The 23,725-nt window shown below is 41.1% G+C and overlaps 1 protein-coding gene across 1 annotated transcript; it reads left to right on the top strand.

Annotated features, from left to right (window-relative positions):
• The first annotated feature begins 2,164 nt into the window (after positions 1 to 2,164).
• On the top strand, positions 2,165 to 22,957 carry bmp6 (bone morphogenetic protein 6). The gene is made up of 7 exons (XM_015018902.1): positions 2,165 to 2,175; positions 2,226 to 2,465; positions 5,656 to 5,804; positions 5,996 to 6,193; positions 18,335 to 18,411; positions 20,110 to 20,220; positions 21,341 to 22,957. The coding sequence occupies exons 1-7, from the start codon at positions 2,165 to 2,167 to the stop codon at positions 21,488 to 21,490; spliced, it is 936 nt and encodes a 311-aa protein (XP_014874388.1). The 3' UTR covers positions 21,491 to 22,957.
• Positions 22,958 to 23,725: the final 768 nt, after the last annotated feature.

The following is a 23,725-nucleotide window of genomic DNA, read 5'->3' as shown; positions in this document are numbered from 1 at the left end:
GGGGAGCGTTGACCTTCCTGGGTGTGGGTCCAAGGCGGGGCTGGCACTTCTGTGAAAGCCTGACTGGTTCCAGTGTTCTCACATTTGCCCAGTTTTATCTTGTGTGACACGCTCTGTTCCCAGAACATGTCACCGGCTCACACAGGGTGGGTCTCCACATCATAAAGTGACCAGAAACCTTTAAAGCGTTTGGCTGAAGTGCAAATTAAACTGAGGTTTCAGCTGTAAACTTATCCAAGGCGTGATGTGCTGTGAAACTGTGATCAGGTCAGATGTCTGTCCATGTCCACGGTGGCCAGCAACTGTTAGCTGCTTGCATATCAGAACTTTTTTCATATTTAATAACATCATAACCACAAGTAGTATAACTTTGTGTGATTAGCCAACACAACAGCGCCGCGGTGTCACAGAAATCATTATGGAAGGCCCGGATTGACCCACAGGCCTCGAGTTTCACACGTGACGTAGCACATGACTCTGGAAAATTAGCTTTAAAATATTTCACAAATGTGTTTCAATTTCATGTATTTTTGGGATATTTACTCCCCAAACCCCGAGGCAAACTTTTGTGCATTTAGTAATTTTTGCCCCCTTTTCTTTTCAAAGGATCTCTAAACATAAATTTTTAAATATTACCACATATTCTCTGTTTGTTTTAGATTTTCACTCTGATTGATTTATTCTAAGACATGAAATGCACTGATCTAAACTCTAGTCTATTATTATTATTATTATTATTATAATCCTTTGAGATGTGAAGATGCAAAGGGTGTTTGAAAATGTATTATTTTTAGTATTCCACTGAAGTTTTGGCTGCATGTTTGGGCCATAACTGAGATATAGCTACATGTATGTTTCACGTCCAACTGGGTTTATTGAGGGATATCAAAGTGACTGCATGTGATACTTTTAAGATCATTATTAATAAAATGTGTCAATAAAATCACGCGTCCCCATGTGCTGCTTTGGATCTGCGCATGCATGAAATCCCGAGGAAAAATACGTCAACGTTCACGCTTTGCGAAAATGTAAAAAGGCTCCGTCGTTGTGAATTCTTTCGCGAGGCGCTTTAATGTTGCCTAAGTATTGCTTGCAGCTGTGGTAGTTTGCTCAGTCTGGCCAACAGAATCTGCCGCAGAAACCTCCATTGAAGAAATGAACTTCAGCTATATCTAATTAGGATTCTTTACGGCTCCTGGTAAACAGATGATGTTGGTTTCACGCAGGACCGAGCGAGTAGTTTCCCACTGTTTTTAGTCTCTCGGTCGCACAAAAACCAAGCCCGCCAGGCTTCGGAGTGGTGCAATTTCTTCGCGCAGCCTCGCCGAGAAAAGGTGGCTGAACCGTGTCGCGCAAAAGCAGCGACCCTGGGTGAGATCCGGAAACCACTCGAAACCAGTTTTATTGGGTGAAAAGCTGAGTTGGTGGAACGGTTCTGAGTGAGTCTGCAGTTGAAGTCGGTTGTGGTGAGACCGCAGATTACTGAATGTCTCTGCGTTGATTGGAAGCTGGATTAGAGATGATGATAGCGTGTTGGTGTCTCTGGCAGGAGGAGACGTATGAGAAGCTCCTCAGTCAGAAGCCTGCTAATGTGGGTTTTAGGTTCTGAGGGAATAACTTTGTGAAGGTTTTTACCTTTTTCCAGCTCCTTCTGTAAACAAGAAATGCATGCAGCAGGCCCGGGTTTTTTTTTTTTTTTTTTTTTTTTTTTTTTTACTCTGATTTCTTCCTTCCTATGTAAACCGTCCAGTCTCTCAAGTGGGATTAAGGCATCCAACTGTGAAAAGAACCTACTCCTCTTGGCGCACGGTATCATTATAGCCTATATTGCTATTAGAAGCACAGCAGGGAGAGGTTTTGTCCTCTACACATTGTCAGAAGTGGTCGTAAGATGTCTCCGAGTTCGCCGGTGCTGAGAGAGAAAAGAAGAAAAAAAAATCTCTTCGAACTGATGATAACGGGGATTTATTTTTGGGGCGGTGGAAGCCTCAAAACCTATTAGAGTTCATGTATAAATCACATGTTTTACATGCATGAAAGACTTCCGTGGTCGACCTCAGAGCAGCGTCTGCGAAAAGGATATCCGCTCATCAGTCTCTGCTGTATATTTAAACGGAAATCCCTGTTTGTAAATATATACTTTGGTCTTTATTTGTAGACTCGTATGTCTGGACTGTGAGTGAAGCTACAAAAAAAAAGTGATGAGTATTAGTTGTATACTACAGTTTTGTTGACTTTTCCCCCCCTGTATTTCTGTTTCCTGTTCCTGCAGTGGAGTATGACCGGGAGCTCTCTCCGCAGCGGCGTCACCACAAGGAGTTTAAGTTCAACCTGTCGCAGATCCCAGAGGGCGAGGCCATCACGGCAGCCGAGTTCCGCCTTTACAAGGAGTGCGTGAGCCAAGCGTTTCGCAACGACACCTTCATGCTCAAAGTCTACCAGGTGGTCAAGGAGCACCCTGACAGGTACGAGCCACACACGAGAGGCCTTTTACTCTTGGCTCTTTCAAAAGTGATGCATATCTCCCCATGTCAGGGTTACTGAAACTTCCAGAATTTCATGGTTAAACTAGTTAGCTGCCCTACATGAAATAAAGACATGTTTTTACAAACTCTCAGCGCCTTGCAGAAGTCGTAGCGTCCCTTGAGCTTTTTAATACCGCTGCATAGTTTTTGCTGCGTCTCCTACAAGGAGTGTATAAACGTCAAATTAGACTGGTGGTTTTGTTTCAGCTATAGCTTCCCTTTTTTTCCATAAAGGCCAGATTTGCGGAGTGCTAATAGCTGTACTGTCAACAGACCATAACACCTGAGCTCCTCCACGGTTATAATGGGGCGTTTGGCTGCTTCTCTGGTTCTCTTGTTGTCCGATCCGAAAGTGTAGATTGATGGCCACATGTTGGTGGGTTTGCAGCTTTTGGATGATGGATTTAACAGAGCTGTGTGAGATGTTCGAAGCTTGGGAAGTTGTTTTGTAGCCTAACCCTTCTTTGAGCTTCTCAACAACATCATCCCTCGCATGTCTGCCGTGTTCCTTGGTCTTCGTGATGCTGCTGCTCACTAATGTCCTCCAACAATCCTCTTTGATGTTCACAGAAAAACAGCAGAGACTGTAAACCCATAGATACATTTTCCAGAGGGGATGCAGTTTGTTTTTACAAAAAAAAAAGGATAGATGGGAGTTTGCTACTGAAACAGAATTTTTACTGTGAAACTCCTGCAACTTAGAAACAGCGTTCTGCTTTCCTGTGTGGTGTCCATCGCTTCATCCCTTGTTTATAATGCAAAGCTGAGCAAACCCCTTCTCCCCCTTCTTGCAGAAATAACTTCAGCTTTAAAAGAGTCCCATCTTCTAAATAACCACAGCTGATACACGTCAAACATTTACCTTACCTCTGCAGGGCAGATAAACAGCGTCTCTGAATTGGTTTGGTGTTTCAGGAAGTCTGCTCCATGACAAACAACGTAAAGAGAGTTTCTGATATACTTCAAGTTATTCTCAGTCGCTTCGCTTCAGCAGGCCCTTAGGCAATGGAGAATTGGTGTAGTTATTCATCTTGACCTGGGCGGCTTTAGCGCTCAATATCTGCTAAATGTGTTCAATCTGCAAGGCCCATACATCTGCATAAGGAGAATTAGATCTTACCACTCATTGTTAAAACATGGTAATTGAGCAGACAACTACTTAAATTTCACATTCTTGAATTCATTTTTTCTCTTAAGATGTTGTTGGGTTACCAAGTAGGGGCCTAAGTGAATTAAAAGTAAAAGATCTTTAGCTTTAAAGACCTTTTTTCCCCCTCTCCTAATTTTACACGTTAAACTGTAACTTTGCAATCGCCAAATCTGCAGGAAGCCTATTAACTTTTCCCGTGGCCCTGACTCCTGTTTTGGCTCTGAGCTGTAATGATAGAGTGTTTAATTAGCTTGACGCCCTTTGTTCTTTTCATTCGATTGGCTTCTTGAGCAGCAGGCCAGGAATGTGAGAGATTACAATGCCAAAAATGTGACAGAGCTGACATGAGAGAAGGCAGACTACTCCCAACCGCTGACCGCTAATCAGCATTTTTTTAAACTATTTTATTTTATTACCAATCATAGAGCACTTAACTTATGGTTATCTTTGAAAATAATTATGTAATGTCTTAAAAATGCAATTAATACTGATATTTCAAGAAACCCCACTCACATTTTGGTTTATTAGTTTTGCAAATATGCCATTTTAGTAAAGGACCAGAAAATTCTTCTATTTTGCATATAAATATAAGCAAAGCAACCAACAAGATCTGTTTAAAGAAGCGGTTTCAAACTAGGGATGGACATTTATTGTATTGTATATAATTTCTCATGAGGAATATCTTATCATGAAAACAATTCCGATTTATGGCTGTGATAAATTCCAATTAAATGCAACTTTAAATCCCCCCAAAACTGTCTGTATTTTTGGGATTGTAAGATTTACTATTTTCTCTACAATGAAAATGGCAATAAGTATGATTAAATGCAGTAGTTACTGTGTGCAGTTTAGCGATACAGATCATCTTTATGCGACTGCCGTCCTAAAGAAGCATAACAAACGCAAATGGTTTTCAAGATCAGCAGTTGTGTGTTTGTGGGGATATGATCTCAACCACACAATTACCTAAAAAAATAAGCAATAAATAGTTGTTATTGTCGCTGTCGTTATCACAATGCAACCACAAAATATTCCGATATGTTCAATCACTCACCCCAAATCCGAAAAAATAAAAAATAAATCTTCAGTTAATTACAGGTTCCAGTTTGTATAAGAAGTCAGTAATAAAAAGTTTCACTGGATCTCAGGTGGAGATCTTTTTTTGTCACATGACGGCGTGCAAAGCCGCAGCGTCCTGGCCCAGCTGCGTGCGGAGGGGGTTTCATGCCGAAGCTGTCAGAAACGCTCTCATTACAGACCAATAAAGCGGGGCTGCAGAGTCATGACTGCAGGGGCATTCTGCGAACACCTGGATGACTGCGGAGCTTTGATGTCGTCTCTGGGAGGACGGTCCCACGGGCCCTCGGCTGTGTTATTACTGTCTCTAATGGGACGGCGGGAGGACGAGGCCCTCTTATTATCCACGCTCTGCCTTTTTCTTACGTCTCGCTTCTCATTAACGAGTGATACTTCTTTCCCGCGTTCGACACAGTCCGCTCGACTCCTTCGCACAGAAAAAATATTGTGAATGATTTTAGCATACATGAATCGCAGAGAGTGGCGGACAGAATCTGGCCTACGCCAGAATTATCTGGGATTTTTTCAGCTAATATCAATTCATTTGGAATATTTTTTTATTTTTATTTTTTTTGGTGTCCAATATTTAGGTTCTTTTTTGCTTTCCATGTGAAAAAAATGTTTTTCAAAAACTCAAATATGACAATTTTAGTTTTTGATTGATGGAGCTAAACTTTAAATTTGAAGAGTCATGATACATGATCTCAAGACATTATACATGATGTCTTTAAAAAAAAAAAACTCTTTAAAGGGAGATTTAGCCTTAAAAACATACAGAAACTTATAAAAACTCCTTGGCCAATAATAAACTGAGTAAGACAGTTTTACTCCAACTCAACTTAACTGCACCTGTGTGTGTGACGCCTGTTTTTTTAGAAGTTCTGGCTGTTTTGTTTGCCTTAGAGAGGCGGATCTGTTCCTGCTGGAGTCCAGGAGGCTTTGGGCCGCTGAGGAAGGATGGCTGGAGTTTGACATCACGGCGACCAGCAACCTGTGGGTGATGAGTCCGGTGCATAACCTGGGCCTGCAGGTCAGCGTGGAGACCAGTAGCGGTGAGAAACTCTGCGACTCTCAGCCCGGTTTCAGATCGACGTTTTGTTCTAGATCGGTCAATAGATTCCAGTGAATATCCATCAGTTTAAATAACTCACTTCCTTTTGACAACACGAAACGAAAACGGATCATAAAACAGTAAAAATGAACTTGTGACGCTTATCTAAGAGTTGCCTGTTTTCCCAAGCAGGGCAGACCATCAGCTGTAAAGACGCGGGCCTCGTGGGACGAGACGGCGCGCTGGAGAAGCAGCCTTTCATGGTGGCCTTCTTTAAGGTCAGCGAGGTCCACATCCGCTCTGCCCGCTCCGCAGGAGGGAAACGGCGGCACCAGAATCGCAACCGCTCCACACAACCGCAAGAGGCGTCCAGAGGGTCGGGCCAAACAGGTCGGTGTGCTAAAACCTTAACCGACCTCAGACTGGCCGGTGAATGCAGATGGATGCAAAACTAACCTCAACGTTGCCTCCATAGATGCATGAATTATGTCCAGCCTGCACACTGTTTGTCTGGTTAAGGTATTTCCTTTAGAAGCACTTGATAAATTGGACTCGACCTGCACAGGATCTCTTTGTAATCAGCCACTGTTAGACAGAAACTGTAGCTCAGGGATGATGTGCGGGATTTATTTTCCCTGCAGCTTCCCCTTAAGGATAGAAGGAGATTGAATATTCAGCCTCCTTCGTGATTTATGAAGGTGATTTCTGTTGCTGGGAGGGTTTGGACTCGGAATTAAGTGTCAGAAAAGTTGCATGTTTATTACAATCGTTTGCGCTCGATGGGAAGAGAAGCGTTTTTTGGCTCTAGTACCCGGTGCCTTGTAAAACAGCCATTTAACATCCACATTCTACTGGCCTTTTAGGTGTAGAAAAACACAAAGTTGCACTTAATTATGGTGGATACGGAAAAGATGTAGTTTTTTTTTTAAAAATAAAAAATAAAAACCAGAAAAGTGTGGCCTCGTTCAGTCTGATACCTTTAAATACAACCTGGAGCAACCAAATGCTAGTCTAGCTGGATACACAAGAAAGAAATCAAATCAAATCAAGCAACTTTATTTATTCTGAAAAAGGGAAGTTCGGCTCGCAGCTCTCTGGTCAACATAGCAAAAGAAAATACAAACAATCATCTCATGCAGCCATTTCAGCATCAGGACAAACACTAAAGTCACATGAAATTCAGTAGAGATGGAAAAAAAAAAAGATTCTCTAAATCCCTACAAGAGTTTGTGGTTGTGATGTGACAAAAATGTAAAAAAAAAAAAAAAATCTCCATGCATCCTCTTGCAGGGCACTTTGACCTCGGTCTACTATAAAGGGAGCATTCATTCTGAACAGAGCTGCTAAATATTCAGTGGTTTGTATTGACAGGTGACCTCATCTTTAAACTCTGCTGCAGTTCGCTCCTCGAGCAGCTTACCGGGTGATGTAATGAGGAAGGATAATCCTCATCTTATTAGCTTTGCGAGCGTTTCAAATGAAATCAAACCCGCCCACCTTTCACCTGCTGAGTAATTGTGGCCCCAACTCGATCCCGCTTAAAGCTAAGCTGCCACTGCGAGGGCTTACTGTGCGAGTGGCGCTGGCGCTCGATGGGCGCCGTTAATATCGGCTTGATTGCTGCCTAATTTGACTGATGAGTCTTAACGCGACTCGCAAACCACGGCGAAGCAAACCGTTGGATCGGAGCAGCAGAAGAGAGGGAGCTGTCGCCCCGGCAGAGTGTCCCCTCAGCTCCACTAAGCAAATATGTAATTTCCCACTGGAAACATGCTATTTTATTCTTATTTGATGCAAAAAATAGATGCTAATTTCTTAAGCTAGTCGGAAAAAGAACTCACAGACTAGTTCAACATATAACTTAGATGTGGAATATTGACGATCGGAAAAATCATGCTAATTCTTTTAATTTTTGATTTTTCATGAAATACCTTAAAACCTTTGGTGAAATCATATCTGATGGAAATCAACAATTATAATTTAAATAGAAAGTAAGCAGATTTCTACACATATAGCGCTATCATAGATGGTACCTTACAAAACGTTCTCGCCCTTTCAGTTTAAAAGCTCTTTGCATTTTAGTCTGTTACCTTTGATAGGCCATCTGTGGTGGACTGACAGCAGACAGGTCAGGGATAAAGTCATAAAGAGGTTTAGACCTGCAGTTTATAACTTAGAAATACATGTATGGTTTTTGCATATTTGTTAAAACTGTCACTATGTTATGACAAGATAATATGAAGCAGATAATCTTTCAAAAAAAAAAGAAGTAGCTCCTTTGCCCTCTACCAGTGCTCCCAGTGCTAACTACAGAAATGCACCATTCAGTCAGAAGCAACCAATGAGAGCCAGGAGGACTGGCTCTCATTGAGCGCTGTCAATCATGCTTTCTGGTTACTACCTCCACCTTGCTCTCTGCTATACGCTACAACTTATTTTTGATTGCAGAGCCTGCCATGAATGCTCAAGCTAGTTGGCATGGCAACAGATGATGGCAGATAAACAGTTTTCTTGAAACATCAAGTTATTTCTCCACCATTAGCACATTTAGCAGCATGTACATGAGCATGATTTACTGTAAAAAAAAAAGGTAATGTAAAAACTGCCCAATGTGGCTTTAAATTAGGGTTAGGTTATAAGCCATGAGAAAACTTTCGTTTCAAAGACAGACTAAAATAAGTACACCTGTTTGAGCTTGTAACTACAAGTGATCAGCAAAGCACACTTGTGCTTCTCGTAGGAGCTGAAACTGTTTGACGTCGTCCACAGAGCTGAGAACTGAAGCTAATGATGAGACTGTAAACGGTTAAGCGCCCATACCCAAAAAGCTGACTCGCTTTTCTGCCGCCTGGTGCCAAAACCCAGCTCTGACTGGGGCGCTGCAAATAGAACCTTCTGGCCGGCTACCTGGGAAGCAATTTACCTCCGCTCCGCTTCGCCGGCTCTGTTTAATGACTCTAACATCTGCACGGTAAACAGATGTATTTGTGGGACAGGTTGGCTTTGTGCTTCACTGTTGCTCTCCGCGAATAGTTTGTCTGGCTCCGTTTTCTGTTTGTTCAGAGCGTCTTTGGTGGCTTCCTCCAAAGGCCGAGCTAATGCAGAAAACAACAAGGTGGAAGCTTCAGCTTGCAGGTTTCTCACTGAGCAGGGACGGCGGAGTCTTAAGGTGGCACCGCTTTGAACTCGTGGTTTGTTACGCAACTTCATGTCCTCCTCTGCCAGGCTGTCATCTTCGCTTTCATGTCAGAGTGACTTCAAGAGAAACTCATTTCAGCCTTCATAAGCAAACGGAAAGCTACAGTCTGCTTTTGCGTCCCTGTTCTTGCATCAGGAGGATGAGGAATATCTGAGAAAAGCAAATCTGTTCAAAGAAATTCTCCAGTGACGACAATCGGTTAAATGCACTTTACATAACCCAAAACATCAAGACCTCGCTGCACTCGCCACTCGGCACGACTGGGAGTGTAAATATTTAGATCCTGCACAGGAAGTTGGGAGCGCACCCCCCTTCCCCACCCTCTCTCCGCCGCCTCCCCTGTGACAGCCATGCGTCCGAGGCTAGAAAAGAGGAGTTCTGGGATTGGACGGGATGGGAGGATCCATGAGGAATTCTGGCTGGCATATGGTTTCAATACCGCATCACTCACTCCTGAGATGAGGAGAAGTTTGAATTGGACGGGGGAAACAACTGCATGTTTGGCACCGGCGCTGCAGCGTGTCAGTTCAGGACACAGCGAAAGGGAATATTTCACCTAGAAGTCAGTCCATTTCTAAGGCCAGGAGGAAACATCTTGTTTGTTTTTAACTGCTAGCGTCCACAGAGGCGTCCGTTCAGATGCCTTTGAGAACTTCAGCATGCCGTGTTTTCTAAAAGCAACATCCTCTTCTACCTAAAGCGCAAATTCTTGACCCGTGTGATTAAAATATCTGCGAGAGCTTTATTCTGCATCTCGTTTTACTTAATTACCTTCTTGCAAATGCAGTGTCTCATTGCTCCATATAGTCTTTTTTTATTAAATTCAAAACTGCACTGTGCATTTCCCCCCTTTATGTTGATGCCGCTAAATGAAATCCACTGCAACCAAAGCTGGCTAAAGATTGTAATCCCACTTGTGAACTCTGGTCAGAGGAGATTTAAATATAACTTTCGACTCGCATGCAAAAACACGAAGTGTGGCAGAAAAACAAACACCTCACACCATCTTGTTTATCACTATCCCTAGCATAAAACACAGTGGAGGTTGCATCATGCTGTGGAAATGCTTTAAACAGCAGGTTGATGGCAACATAAGGAGCTAAAACCAGTTAAGCTGGATTATACTTTGTGATTGTTGGGCATCTAAACTCACAGGAGTTATTATAATGTCTTGCTTGTGCAGAGTGACACTTATAGGTAAAAAGACGGCAAAAGACTTCAAAGATGATGTGGAGGTCTTCCGGCTACGTGGACCCTAAACTTAAAGCGAGAGGTATGATGAAATGGTTTAGAGCGAAACTTATTCACGCGTTAGAAGACCTAAACTAAATGCAATTGAGAATTTGTAAGACTTGAACATTGACGTTTGCAGATGTTCTACCTCCAGTTCGACTGAGCTTCAGCTGTTTTGCAGAATTGGCAAAAAAAGACAAAAAAAAATAAAAAAGACCCAAAAGATTTGCATTAATGATTGCAGAAATGGGTGCTTCCTGGGTGTGGACTCAGAGGGGCTGAACAGAACTGCTTGTTACACTTCTTAGATTTGTTTTTTGGGCTTTTTTCCCCCTTACTTCTTAATTTGACCTTTTGTTTTATTAGAAAATCTAAAACTTCACTCGGTCCCTTTAGACTACCAAAACAGGCGGTTCATCAGAAAGCTTGATTACCTAAACCGAAATGCTTCTGAGGTTTTTGACCTCTCTTTTCCCATGTTCATAGTTTTAATGTGTTGGACGTAAAACAACACGTGAGATCAAATATCTTCCAGATGACTGAAAAGGATTGAATTAGCCAAATAAATTTCTGCAACATTAGTTTTGAAATATTGCCGTGATCAAAAGTGTAATAAATCATTTTTTTTGCTCCCTTTTTGCCTGAAAACGCACACGATACGTGATTACATGGACAAATTTGATTGCTCATTCTCTCTTTGAAAACATCCTCCTGAATATATATTTAATATTTTTTTTTTTTTTTTTTTTGACCGAAAGCTCTCGCGTACTGCGCCAGCAGAACAATACAACACCTTTAAAACTAATTTGGCATTTAGTGGGTGCACAGGGCCGGGGAGGTAATGGGAGTCGGGTTGGGCCCTTGACTCCTGGCTGCGGGGGAGGTTAACAACCATCCGGGGAAGGAATACCGCGTCCCGGCAGGCACAGCCCTGGCGGCCTGTAATTAGGTGTAGCTAGTCATTAGCTGCGCAGCTAAAAGACTGACCAAGCTAACAGTATCGCTTAAAGAATTATAATAACACGGCGCTCAGCCAGCTGTGTTTTTTCATCTGTCACTCCTCTCCTCTCCCTCCTCCGCCTTCTCCCCGCTCCGTCCCCACCCGAGCTCTTTTTGTTTACCGTTGGAGTAATTAGACATGGCGGAGCTCCATCGCAGGGTTTAATAACCTCTGTGATGAAAGACAGGAAGAAAGATAAACGTCAGTAAAAAGGTTGAAGGGACTGGGAGGGGTAAAAAAAGAAAAAAGATGGCAGTGACTGTCCTGCTTTCATATCTCCATGGCTGCTGCGGGTCTCACTCAGACCGAATGTCTGTAGGAAGTCATGTCAGCTGAAGAGCGGGGAACTTTGGGCTTTCTTGAACTGGGCATTTTTCTGACCCACTTTCTAAAGTGCGGCGTCCTTCTCTGGCTGAACTAACCTTTTATGCCACTAAAGCCAACACTTGCGGCTACACCGTCTGAAACGGCACCCCGTGAATCTTCTATTTTCGGGAACTGCTTGCGATAAATATAATTTACAGCTTTTTTCCGGTCCGAAGGCGGCACGGTGAAAGCGTATGGGGGAAGAGAGGGTTATGAATGGCAGGCCTTGTGGAGGCAGGTTAATATCAGTTTACAGTTTTATCAAGAGTCCCGCTTTGAGGAAACTTTCTGTTTCCTCTGCCATTCAACACGCAGGGTGGGAACCGCTGCCCCTCCTCAATGGATTCAATGAAAATTGGGTTTTTAGTACGGAGTCCTGGAGTCATGTGGTCTAGCAGGATGTTTGTACGTAGAGTCAAACACAGGTAGGCAAGCTGCTCCAATATGCCAAAGTTTGTATTCACTTTACCTTTTTATTGAAGGAAATCCTTTTTTTTTAAGAGGAAGTTCAAATATTTAGCCTGACTCTAAATCAGGAAGAACAAGAAACTATGGTTTATGTTTAGTTTTTTAAGTCGTCTCTTAGTAATATTTGCAAATGCTTGACTTTCTTACCAAACACTGGGCGACCGCTATGGTTGTTTATGGGTCGGCCAGTTCATTTCAATTTATTTAGATGCTGAAAATTGAACCGCCTTTCAAATTTAATTTTAAGAATCTTGATGAACATAAGGCTTGCTTTAGTGTATTTTATTAACTGTGACACGTTTTTCACCATATTTAGATCTCCTCACGTAAATCAATCACTTCATACTGATCACTTTATACTGACCACTTTTTTACTGGTCAAGTTTGATTTCTGATTTTAGTGAATTTCTGTCTTGTTTAAGCCGTCATTCATTTCCAACAACTATAATTAGGATTTTTGAAAGCAGATTTTCAGTTCATGGAGGCAACTTAAACACACCAACATACATACTATTGGATATGACTGATGTCCAGAAGATGAAAATAAAATGATGACAAATGAACTTTTTTGGAACTGATCTTTTTTTGTAAGCGTATAGTGAATTCATGAATGGCCAACGTTGATATAATTTACCATAAAATAGGTAGTCTATCCTTTTCTCTTCTTCTTCTGTACCATCTCTCCTCTGACGAGGAAAGGAAAAAGAAATGAATGGAGGCCTCCTGGGAGCCAGAGCTCAGCAGTAGCTGTGTGGCATTAAATTTTTACAAGCAGGAAGGGGCGATGTGGTTTATGGGCACCACAAATCTGGGCTTTTACCCTCAATGAAAGCCCACAGTAAATATCAGCTTTATTCCTCTTAAAGAGCCCCACAGACTGTAAATGCTGATGACTTTGAAGGGCCAGGAGGTGCAAGGAAAAATGTGTGGATGTGTAAGAAAATAGAAGAAAAAAAATGAGTAGGCTGCTTACTCTGAAGTACAATCACCACTGGTGGTGTTTGTAAAATCGTAAACTCTCTTTTTATGATCAAAGAAATATAAGTTAAAGATCGTCATCCTATGCTGCTTTTATTTTTTTTTTTCATAAAAACAAATATTTTTCTTTGGAGTTTGTACCGATTCACTGATGAGAGGGAAACATTTCCATTTCACGTAAAGCCCGTCATGTCTGTTTTGTTTTCGGTAATAATACTGAGACGAAACATCGATTTAGGTCATTACACTATATTTCCAAACCTTGTCATGTTCGTCGCTGCTGCAGCAGCCTTGTGTTTCTTCTTATTAAGTACCGTCTAAAGCCTGATGAGTGTGCAGGCAGCCGAGCGGCTTCATCCACCCTCCACCCTCGGCTGTGATTTTACCCGAAGCTGAATGTCACGCATCATAAAGCAGACCTGGATGAAGGAGTAGTAGGGGGTCTGTGTGAAAGTGTGTGTATGACATGGCTGTATGCACCTTAAAGTAGTGAATATTTTTACAAGATTTTAACGCGCCACATATTGTGTGTTACACGCAGAAGCCAGCGGACGTGCACAGATATTTAATTGTTAAAGCCTGCATGGATGATTCTACATTGTACTGTAATTTATAATTGCAATTGTATAAACATTTTTGCTACATTAGTCTCAACTAATCAGATTCCCGTTCTCACATTATGACTGTATTACCTTCACTTATGGTTAGGCCTGTAATGGTAACAAATTTTGCTGGAAATTCTTGGTGTTTTGAGACAATTTTTGAGTATAATAATAATAATAATAATAATAATAATAATAGCATAATGATGCAAGTTTACCCTTTGAAAAATCAAAAAACTTTAATTTTGTAAAAAAAAAAAAGACACTCATCAATGGAAGTAGAAGATACTATATTTTAAATATCCAAAATAAATAAATGACCAAAAACATGAATTAAAACGGAGATAAAAATCACACAACCAAAAACATAAATGAATTGTGTTATGGAGTCTCAAAGTCAAAATTGCCCTTCAAAATAATGTTCATCATCAGAATAGATGATTTACTTTTGGTGACCTGGTTTGTGAAGATCTTTCAATATTTTAACAAACTTATCACTTTTATGTCAAACTCGGATTTCTTGATTCGATTAGTTTTCATATCTACAGATTTTCCCAACTGACCTGTGGATGGATCTCTGCAGCTCCCCCAGAGTCACCAAGGTTTTCTCCCTAGCTTTTTTTCCCCATTAATGTTTTAATGTGTCCTCTGTTCTTCATGATTGTTTGCTCACTACATTTCTCCACTGAACCCTTAAGGCTGGATTTATTCTGAGAATAAATTACGCACAAGTGAATTTATTAATTAGGTGACTTCTGACGGTAATTTAACTTGATGTTAGAGTAAAGGAGGCTAGATAAAAATACACGCCACACTATTCAGATTTTTACACATCGCTCGCGATCCACAATAACGCGGCACTTTGTAATCCGTAGACGTTTGTGAATGCAACGTGAAAAGACAAATGGGCAGACATTTAGAAGAGATGAGTACTTTCTCAAGGCCCTGCATCTGTAAATCAACTTTTTCCATAATATCTCAGAACCGAGCGGGGGTATGTCGCTACCGCCATGTGTTATTTCATTCTCTACAAATGCCACCTCAAGCTCTAATCAGGTCAGCCAAGTTTCTCAGCCAGTCGGTCCTGTCCCTTTTCCGAGTTTTCCTCTGTCCTTGGATGTTTCCTGTGTATAAACAGGCTGCGCAGCAGAACTGTTCCTAACAATACACAGCCAGAGTGGACTTTTCGCTTGAAAATTTATAGGAAAAACAGTCACGTTTCGGATCCAGGACCAGCCTGTGGCTTGGTGCGTGGATGTTTTCCTGCAGTAAAGCTGTTAAATCCATGTACTCTCTGCTGCCGAGGATGCCGAAAGGGTCACTCGGTCCGCAGGGAGGCAGGACCAACAGTTGACCCAAGGTTTTATTGCCGATGAACATTTAGCCACGCATGCAGGAACATGACTGACAGCACGGACCCACACATCTACAGTAAACTCCCCGTTTCCACATCAGCCGACAGCCAGTGAACGGCCCTTCCTATCGGAAAGGAAGGAACCATAAACTGGGGAAACACCTGACTGTATCCGACGCTTACAGCCGGCCCTTTGACCCCACCGCAGCACTCCCTGCCTCACGCTGTCTCACCTTCGGCTTCCTGCCTCCTATAGAGTGGACTCAACCACACAAAGGACACCCAGATTTTGCTGAAGTTTAAAGGATGTTTTCACACCTGATAGTCCAGTAGACTCGTTTCGATTGGGGATAAAAATGACAACTTTTGTTACATTTCGCTTTCACACTGCACTGTTTCAAATAACCCAAACTTGTTAATAAAAAAACCTGTTCCTCCCCTCTCCTGTGGTGGCGCTGCACCAAGAGCCACTGAAGGAAACGATGCAAAAACCTTTGAAGAAGACATTGAGCGCAACAAAGCATAAAGTAAAATGGAGCAGCGTCAGATTTTAGTTGTGTGTAGGATTTTTTTTTTTTGTCTTTGGTAAAAAGTCGAAAGCTAGACAGTTAGACACAGGCGTTTGTTTTGGTTGCGTTTACCCAGAATGCCCTGCGCTATCGTCCGCTCCCTGCCGTCGGAGCAGTCTCTATGCGTTTGAGCCGCGCCAGAGTTCACTTCAACCGAACCAGAATTTTCTTTTTCGGTTTGCGTCAGAGTTTGATTGCGCATTTATGGCTCCCTTAATGAACTGGACTTTCTAGCTAGAGTTTGATTTAAAGCGAACTAAACGGGGCTGGTATGAATGCACCGTAAAAAAAAAAAGGGAAAGGAAGGAAAAACCTCATCTGGATGACACCGTACGAGCAACATGCAGGGTCTTTATTCATCTCAGATGAACGATCATAAATCCAACTTCATAAGACGAGCTAAAACTCTTGGGTCTGGGCAGAACTGTGAGAAGTGACATCTAACTGATGATGAAATCTGAACGCAACCAGCTCTGGTGAATCAGTGAGTGGCTGAGTAGCCTTGTCCATTGACATCAAACACATAAACTTTGGTTCATGTAGACGTGTGAGTGTGTGTGTTACTGTTTGTTTTCCAAATGCCACTGCTCATGAATGATGGACACTGAGATGTAAAGAACCAAAATCAATGACCCTTCCATAACTGAAGCGTGTTTGTTTACACTGTCTGCCTGTGCGTGTGAACTTATGTGTATGCGTGTGCGTGTGTGTGTGTGTGCGCTTCTCCTTGCAACTCCAGCTGAACAAACAAGGCTGGCAAGTTGGTGAGCTGAGTGACTGGGTGGCTGTGACTGAGTGACAAATCTCAGACTGGCCTCTGAGTCATGCCTCTTCTGACAGACACACTCAGGGGAAAACTTTGGAGGATAAAAAGAAAAGAAAAAAAGAAAAAAAAAGACCACCTCCTTACATGGAGAGCTTATATATTTTGTTCTAATTTACAAAAAAAGAAAAAAAAAATCAAACTTTTCTTGCACACAATTCTTTTCTTACACAAGATGACCCGTACTCTTGCATTCAAGTGTTGTCAAATCTAATAAGAATGATAAAACGTGTTATTGGAACATTTAATCAGCTGTATTCAATGTCATGAAACTGATAGCAATAGAAGATTTTTTATTTTTTTTATATATATATATATATATATATATATATATATATATATATATATATATATATATATATAATAAACAGTTTCAATAAGGTTGCACTGTTGCATATTTAGTAGCATGAAGGACTTGGGTTCAAATCCTGGCCTATAGACTTTCTGCATGGAAGTTACATGTTCTCTCTGTGCATGCATGGCTTCTCTCTGGGTACTCCCGTTTTCTCAGAAACATGACTGTTAGGTTAATTGGTTTTCTTAAACAGGTGAGCTTCTGTATTGCCCTATGATGGAGTATCTATGGTCTACGGTCTACCTTGCAACTCGAACAGCGACTGCTTTCAAACAGTCTCCATTTGACAAAGTCAAGTGGGTATAGGCTATGGATGCTCGAGTAGCTGGACCATTTTACAAATAATAGCATAATTATCATTATTTTACTAAAGTACGAACTGAACGTGGACATAAATGTTTTCGGTTTTCTGCTCCATCTTCTTGGAACCAGTTGCAGAAATACAGGAGTCTAAAAGGACTTCTGTCTCTAAATGCTTTTAAGGCTCTTCTTACTGATTTTGAGAAGGGATTGTCTATTTGTAAATGTTTTAACTGATGAATCTTTTAATTTACTTTGCAATGTTGTTTTTATGTATTTTTGTGTGTGTGAATCTTCTGTGTGCTGCTGCTAGTCTTGTCCAGGATTCCCTTGCAAAGACGATCTTTAATCTCAATGAGATTTTCTGAAATAAAGGTTAAATAAAAACTATAATTAAGTAACTAAGTAGCTAAATAACCAGTTGTAATTAATGTAATATAATAAGCCAAACCCTTTAGGATGAAATTGAAGTTAAATAATAAACTGCAACATCTCTATCCTGGATGAGAATAAGAGCCCTAACCATCATCACAGAAGGCCTCTTTTTTTTTGTTGTTGCTCACTTTCCTCCCTTTAGAGCTTCATGATGAAATCATAAACCCAGCAATCAAATCAACAGGAAAGAAGACAGAAAAGCCAGAGAGGCAGCCCTTGAAACCTTCATTGGAAAGTCTGTGTCACTATCTTGACTTCAGCTCGGCTCCCGCTGCCAGCAATGACCTCTTCAACTCCAAAAACCGAAAAAAAGAAAAAAGAAAAAAAAACCTGTACCTGCCCCGCGCGCCGCCTGCAGAATGGAACAGAGACGGTTAACGACAAACTGCATGGCAGGAGAGTCCATAGACGCAGTTGTCACCATCTCGCCGCTTGCGCGTTTTGCCAAATATCGGCCGACACCGGAAAATTCAATTAGGCACGCATTCAAATGCCTCATCCAGCGGACGAATGTGAAGCACGTACGGCGCAGAAACGCACGTAATGAGCACTGATGCCTGAGCTCTGGTCCACGCCCACACAGGCTCCTCCACCCAGAGCATTACACGAGTCCAGTTGTGTTTTTCTTCTGCTCTCAGGCCGGGAGTGTAATGTTTGTTTTCACTCCACTTAATTGTGTTTTACGTCATCATTCGCCGAGGGAGGAGTTTTTGCTGTTTTGCTGTCTTCGTGCACTGATATGTTGAGGAAAGGAGGAAAGAAGAGATGATAAAAACATGTTTTGTGTTTGACTGAAGTTACGTTTGATCTTAAGGACGTTTCCTAGTGATTTCTGTTCTTCTATTCCAGATTACAACAGCAGCAATCAGAAGACGGCGTGCAAAAGACACGAGCTGTATGTTAGCTTCAGAGAGCTGGGCTGGCAGGTACTTTTACTTTTTAAGCATTTTTAATGAAGTCCCGTTGTTGAGTTCATTTGTTTTTAATGAGTCAGTCTTGAGTCATGCTGTTAATTAAGTTCAAAGACAGAATGCTTTATTGGGAAGAATTTCATGTTTAAACTCAGCAAGTAAATTTAAAAAAATCTGACGTAATCACTTTTAAACATATTTTACAGTTTCTCTGTAACAATGAAAACGACAGACAAAAATCTCTTTTGGCTATAATGATAAAATTGGATATGATAAAATTAGTAGTAAGGTAGTATCTTATTTATTCATTTCTATTTTGTTTTGTTAGAGGTATAAAATAAATAATTTCTAACAGTTTCCTGTCAATTATTTCTTTACTTATATCAGAATTTATTTTTGTCAGGGAATAAAATGGCAATGCCAAATGTTAGTGTCATAAACTACCACTGAATTATGTGTGTTGAATATGAAGCAACATTTAATACTTGTACAACTTTTTGTCAAAATGTTATTTTTCATGAATTTATGTAAATTGGTGGTGTCTGAACCAGTTAGTAGGTTTAGAAGGGAACTACTTCTCCACGTTGGGTCATACTCCTTTCGTCGAGTTATCATTGTGTCATGTGTGACAAAATAGCAAAACAAAGAAGAAATATTTAATATACTCATAATACTGAAGCTAAAACTGTGTGAATTGTCCTTTTTTCTGAAGCTGTGTGGTCACATTGTTTAATAAACTTGGTCCAGTTAATTGATTTCATTCTTTCCAAAGAAGCTAAAACATTTTTTTTTTTTTTTTAGGATTTTTCAATAAATTCATTCATTTCAAGACAACAAACAATCAAGTGCAACTGAATGTGAGAAAATGTAGGACATTGAAAAAGCTTCTGATAAGTCTTGACTTATTACATTTTGTACAACTACCACAGATAAGGCATCTTAAGTCACAAAGACGGAAATAAGTTGCTGCTGCTGCTGCTGCTGGTGTGGGAGGCATTTTAAACACTGCAGTGTTTAAAATGCTCTCACACTCTCACAATGTGATAAACCGCTGCTAACAAGGCAGATTAAACTAGCAGGAGAGTCAGATATACACAGCTGAGTGGGAGCAGACCCAAATGTCAGCCCCCAAGTGTGTGTGTGTGTGTGTGTGTGTGTGTGTGTGTGCTTTTTCAAACATGCCGATAGCTGTTGACACACCACTGACATCTAGAGGAATAACACAAGCAATTACTCACCTGAATGCGCACTCTTGCACATTATATCAGCAACTTAACATATGCTTGGTTAATCTCAGTCTTGTTTAAAAAAAAAAAAAAAAGATTCACATCGCCATAAGCCAGAAGGGAAAAGAGGGAGACGCAAGAAGAGAAACGACGAGGTGGAAAGCTGAAAACATGAAAACAAGTCGGAATGAGGTTAAAACATGCTGATAACTCATCAGGCGGAAACAGTGAAGCGCAGACAGGAAGGAAGAAAGGGGAGAAATATTGCTTCCTCGAGTAATACGGTAGATGCCGACAGGAATTTGTCCTCGGAGACGTTGTAAACTTCTAGAAGACTGCAGAAACTTTTACTTTTGCGTTTTTTTGAGGCTTCCTTCCGATCAAATAGCTTTAAAACAATCTTTAAGGATTCTTTATGAAATCGCTGCTCAGAGCTGGTAGAGACAGACGTGCCACATGCAAATTAAGTTCATATGTGTCTCTTCAGGACTGGATCATTGCCCCCGAGGGCTACGCCGCCAACTACTGTGATGGAGAATGTTCCTTCCCCCTGAATGGACACATGAATGCCACCAACCACGCCATCGTGCAAACGCTGGTAGGACTGCCTCACTCTGCTTGATGCATATGTACATCTGTGTATTTCAGATGAAATCCATGATTTGTTGTCATGTTGTCAGTAAAATTGAAAACAAGTGACTGATATGTTTAAATCTGGTCTCAGATTTGCAACTGGATTTAGGTCTGGACTTTGACTGGACCATTCTAACACACACAACTTCTGTGATCGAAAGCGTTTCAAGTTAATTTTTTTTTTAAGATTCTTGAAACTCTGAGCGCTTTAAGAAAAACATTCCCCGCAGCATGATGCTTCCCCCTCTATGTTTCAACTTTACAGAGAAACGGCATCTGTGCCTGAGTTGAATAGTGCACTGAATTCAAATGCATGTCAATTTCCAGATTTTAGTTCTGAAGGCATTTTGAAAATCGAAAATGGCAAAGAGAAAACTTGTTCTAAACATGAAGTTTGAAATTTATCAAAATTCACAGTCCAGTGGAAAAGTATTTGTCATTTACAGATTTTTTTTTTTTTAATCACACGTCAATGCTTCAGATCCTCAGACATACATTATAATATCACACGAAAGGAAAAAAATAATCATTTATTATTAGGTGAAAAGGTTCTCCAAACCCACCTGACCCAATGTGAGAAAGTAATTGCTTCATGACTTACTGACTGGTTGGGTCTTGATAGTGCAAACACCATCAAGCTTTTGTACTACCTGGCTATTAGCTTGGCTTTTGGCCCATTCTGCAGTTTTTTATGCAGCCATATTGGAGGGTTTTCAAGTATAAACAGCTGGTTTCAGGTCATACCACAGGCTTTCAGTCTTTGACTAGGCCCTTCTGAAACCATCCTTTCTGTCAACTACACCAATGTTGACTTTCTGCTATGATACATCTTGCAACACAACCCATGTGTATTAAAGCTTACGGTCTTTCACATCGTTTAGCAAATTAAATCATCATTTGCCAAATGGCTTGTAGATCCAATCAGGTGTCTTTGTCTGATATTAAAATTAGCTTGACACCCAGAAGTCTCTCTTTGTCGTAGAACAGCATCACATGAATTTGCCAAGGCGCCTCGCGCAAATGTGAGTTTAAGGATCTGCTCCAATAGAAACAGTGTCGTCACTAAAACGTTCCCGTGTCTCCAGGTGCACCTGATGAACCCGGAGAACGTGCCGAAGCCTTGCTGCGCCCCCACCAAGCTCCACGCCATCTCCGTCCTCTTCTTCGACGACAACTCCAACGTCATCCTGAAGAAGTACAAGAACATGGTGGTACGCGCCTGCGGCTGCCACTGACAACAGTGAGGACTGGTTGTACGCCGACGGACAAGGCTGAACTCAGTTGGACTCGTTTTTGTTTTCGTTTTGTTTTGTTTTTTTTGCAGCCTGGAAGTCAGCAGCATCTAGTTCAATAATCACAAACGGAAACTATTAACATGTCGACGACAAGGATGGGGATCGATACCAGACTGAGAGTTACAGGCGACTTCTCCCCATTCCAGTGTTGAGCCAGCATCGTCGTCGTCGGCGTCACGCTCCAGACTTCGCTTTCACGGACTTTGTGTGTCTGAGAGGAGTGTTTAGTTTGTATATTGTGTGTTTATTGAATCGCAGGAAGGCCTGACAGGCTGCCGTAACCAATCTGTTGATGGACCAGTTAGACTGCTGCTTTCATTCCCCCATCTCCTCTCCGAAGGAAAACACAGCGGACCAAATCTGAGGAGGCGTACGAAAGATCAGTTTCCCCGCGACCGACCCGAACACCTGCTCAGCCAACGCAAAAATCTGCACCGTCGAGACGAGAACAAACGAGGCCAGTTGCAACTTTACAGCAGATGTTAACTGACGCATCCGTCAGAACATTCGTATTTATCCTTTTTTTTTTCCTACTGTATTTTCCTCGCAAGCCATATTTACTTTCCCCAAAATATAATTTGGACTCAACCGAAGTGACCACATTCTGTTTTAGCAGCACGCTCCTCCAAATAATGCTCTCTGTGTCAATATTTGCCAGGCTCAGGCCGACATGCCGTTCTTCGGGGCCGGTTTAACCCGATCCATGTTGTGGCCAAACTCGTGTTTTTCTACAAAAAGGACACAGATTCAGCCCCTTTCGCCCTCCGACATGCCACAAGTGGCCGTTTCTGTTTTGCTGCACTTGCGAAGCTCACAAACACGTCTAACCCCTTTACAAGAGATTGTGGAAAAACATTTGCAGAGACCAAAACGGTCCGCGTGACGAGTTCTTTTTCTTCTGTAACCCTGAGAGCGACATTATGCTCAGATTTAGCTGCAGCGTCTTCCCCTCTGAGCGCGTTACTGTGAGCCTTAAATGTCGTGGAATATTTAAAAGAACATATCTGAACGAGAGAGAGGAAAAAAAAGACTTGTATCCGTACCAATCAAAAAACCTTTTGTGCCTAACCGATCTTAAATATTATATACCTCTGGAAAGCTGCTGTTTACATTTGTGATCCTGTTAAGACTGTTTTTTTTTTTCTGTAAATACGTGTACATTTTCAGCTTATTTATTGCACCTTTTATTGATAAAGAAAATACCACATTAAAGCGAGAAATAAAAATAAAAAATACAAACATGTTTTTGACAAAATTTATTATGAAATCTTATGTTACAACTTTCCACTTTTGTTTCTTTTTTTGGTACAAAACTTGTGGATAGGGAGCAAATACTGCCCATTGAAAAACTAAATAGAGTTGTGTCACTGGACCTCTTTAGACCATGTGTTGCTCGTAAAGCCAAAAAAAAAAACTGTTGCTTTTGTTCGTTTGTGAACAAACGAACAAAAGCAACAGTTCGTTTAAATCACATAAGCCAGTCAGGAGCATAAACATTGAACACAGTCCAGTTGGCCAATCCATAAAAAATGTTTTAAATTCCCTAAAAATAGAGAATAAATTCAGTAAATTCACTTTACTGAAAAAAATTTAATTGGTGCAAGTTCAGCTTTACTTTTCAACCAGACTAGTCAAGTTCTTATGTTATTGTGATTTAATAAACAATTCATATTTATACCAGGGACATTCAATGATGCTTCAATCAGTACAATAATCAGTGATAAATGAATGTAGATGGTCCTGATCTGAAATTCACTTGGCTTGATAAAAACAAACAAACTGCATTTGGATGAGTTTTTTTTTAATAAAAAAGAAGTGAACTAAAATAATGAATGACTTGAAACTTCAAAAACAAAAAAAAAAAAAAAAAAAAAAGTAAAAAGATGTCACACGAATTTCACGTGAAACGAAGGTGGTTGATCATTTTTAGAGCTTTTTCTATGTAATGAAGTGTAAATCTGGTCCTCATCCACAGCTCAGGTTGCCACGTCAACTACAATCCTGTGAGCGACATTGTTCTGGTCCACTTGGTTGTTTTCCCTGAGAGTTACGTCAGATAGGCTATCAGCAGATGTACATGATGTACCTTTAAAATAACCCTCAACCTCAGAGACATCACAACTTTTACAACTTAAGAGTCACAGCGTCATAACAGGAGAGGTTTAAAGTAGTAGG

This window comes from Poecilia latipinna, unplaced genomic scaffold, assembly GCF_001443285.1.
Source record: "Poecilia latipinna isolate Pla-1442-1.1 unplaced genomic scaffold, P_latipinna-1.0 Scaffold2337, whole genome shotgun sequence".
In the NCBI taxonomy this organism is placed as follows: Eukaryota; Metazoa; Chordata; class Actinopteri; order Cyprinodontiformes; family Poeciliidae; genus Poecilia; species Poecilia latipinna.
The sequence above is the reverse complement of the archived record's forward strand: the minus strand, read 5'-3'. Positions and strand labels throughout refer to the sequence as shown.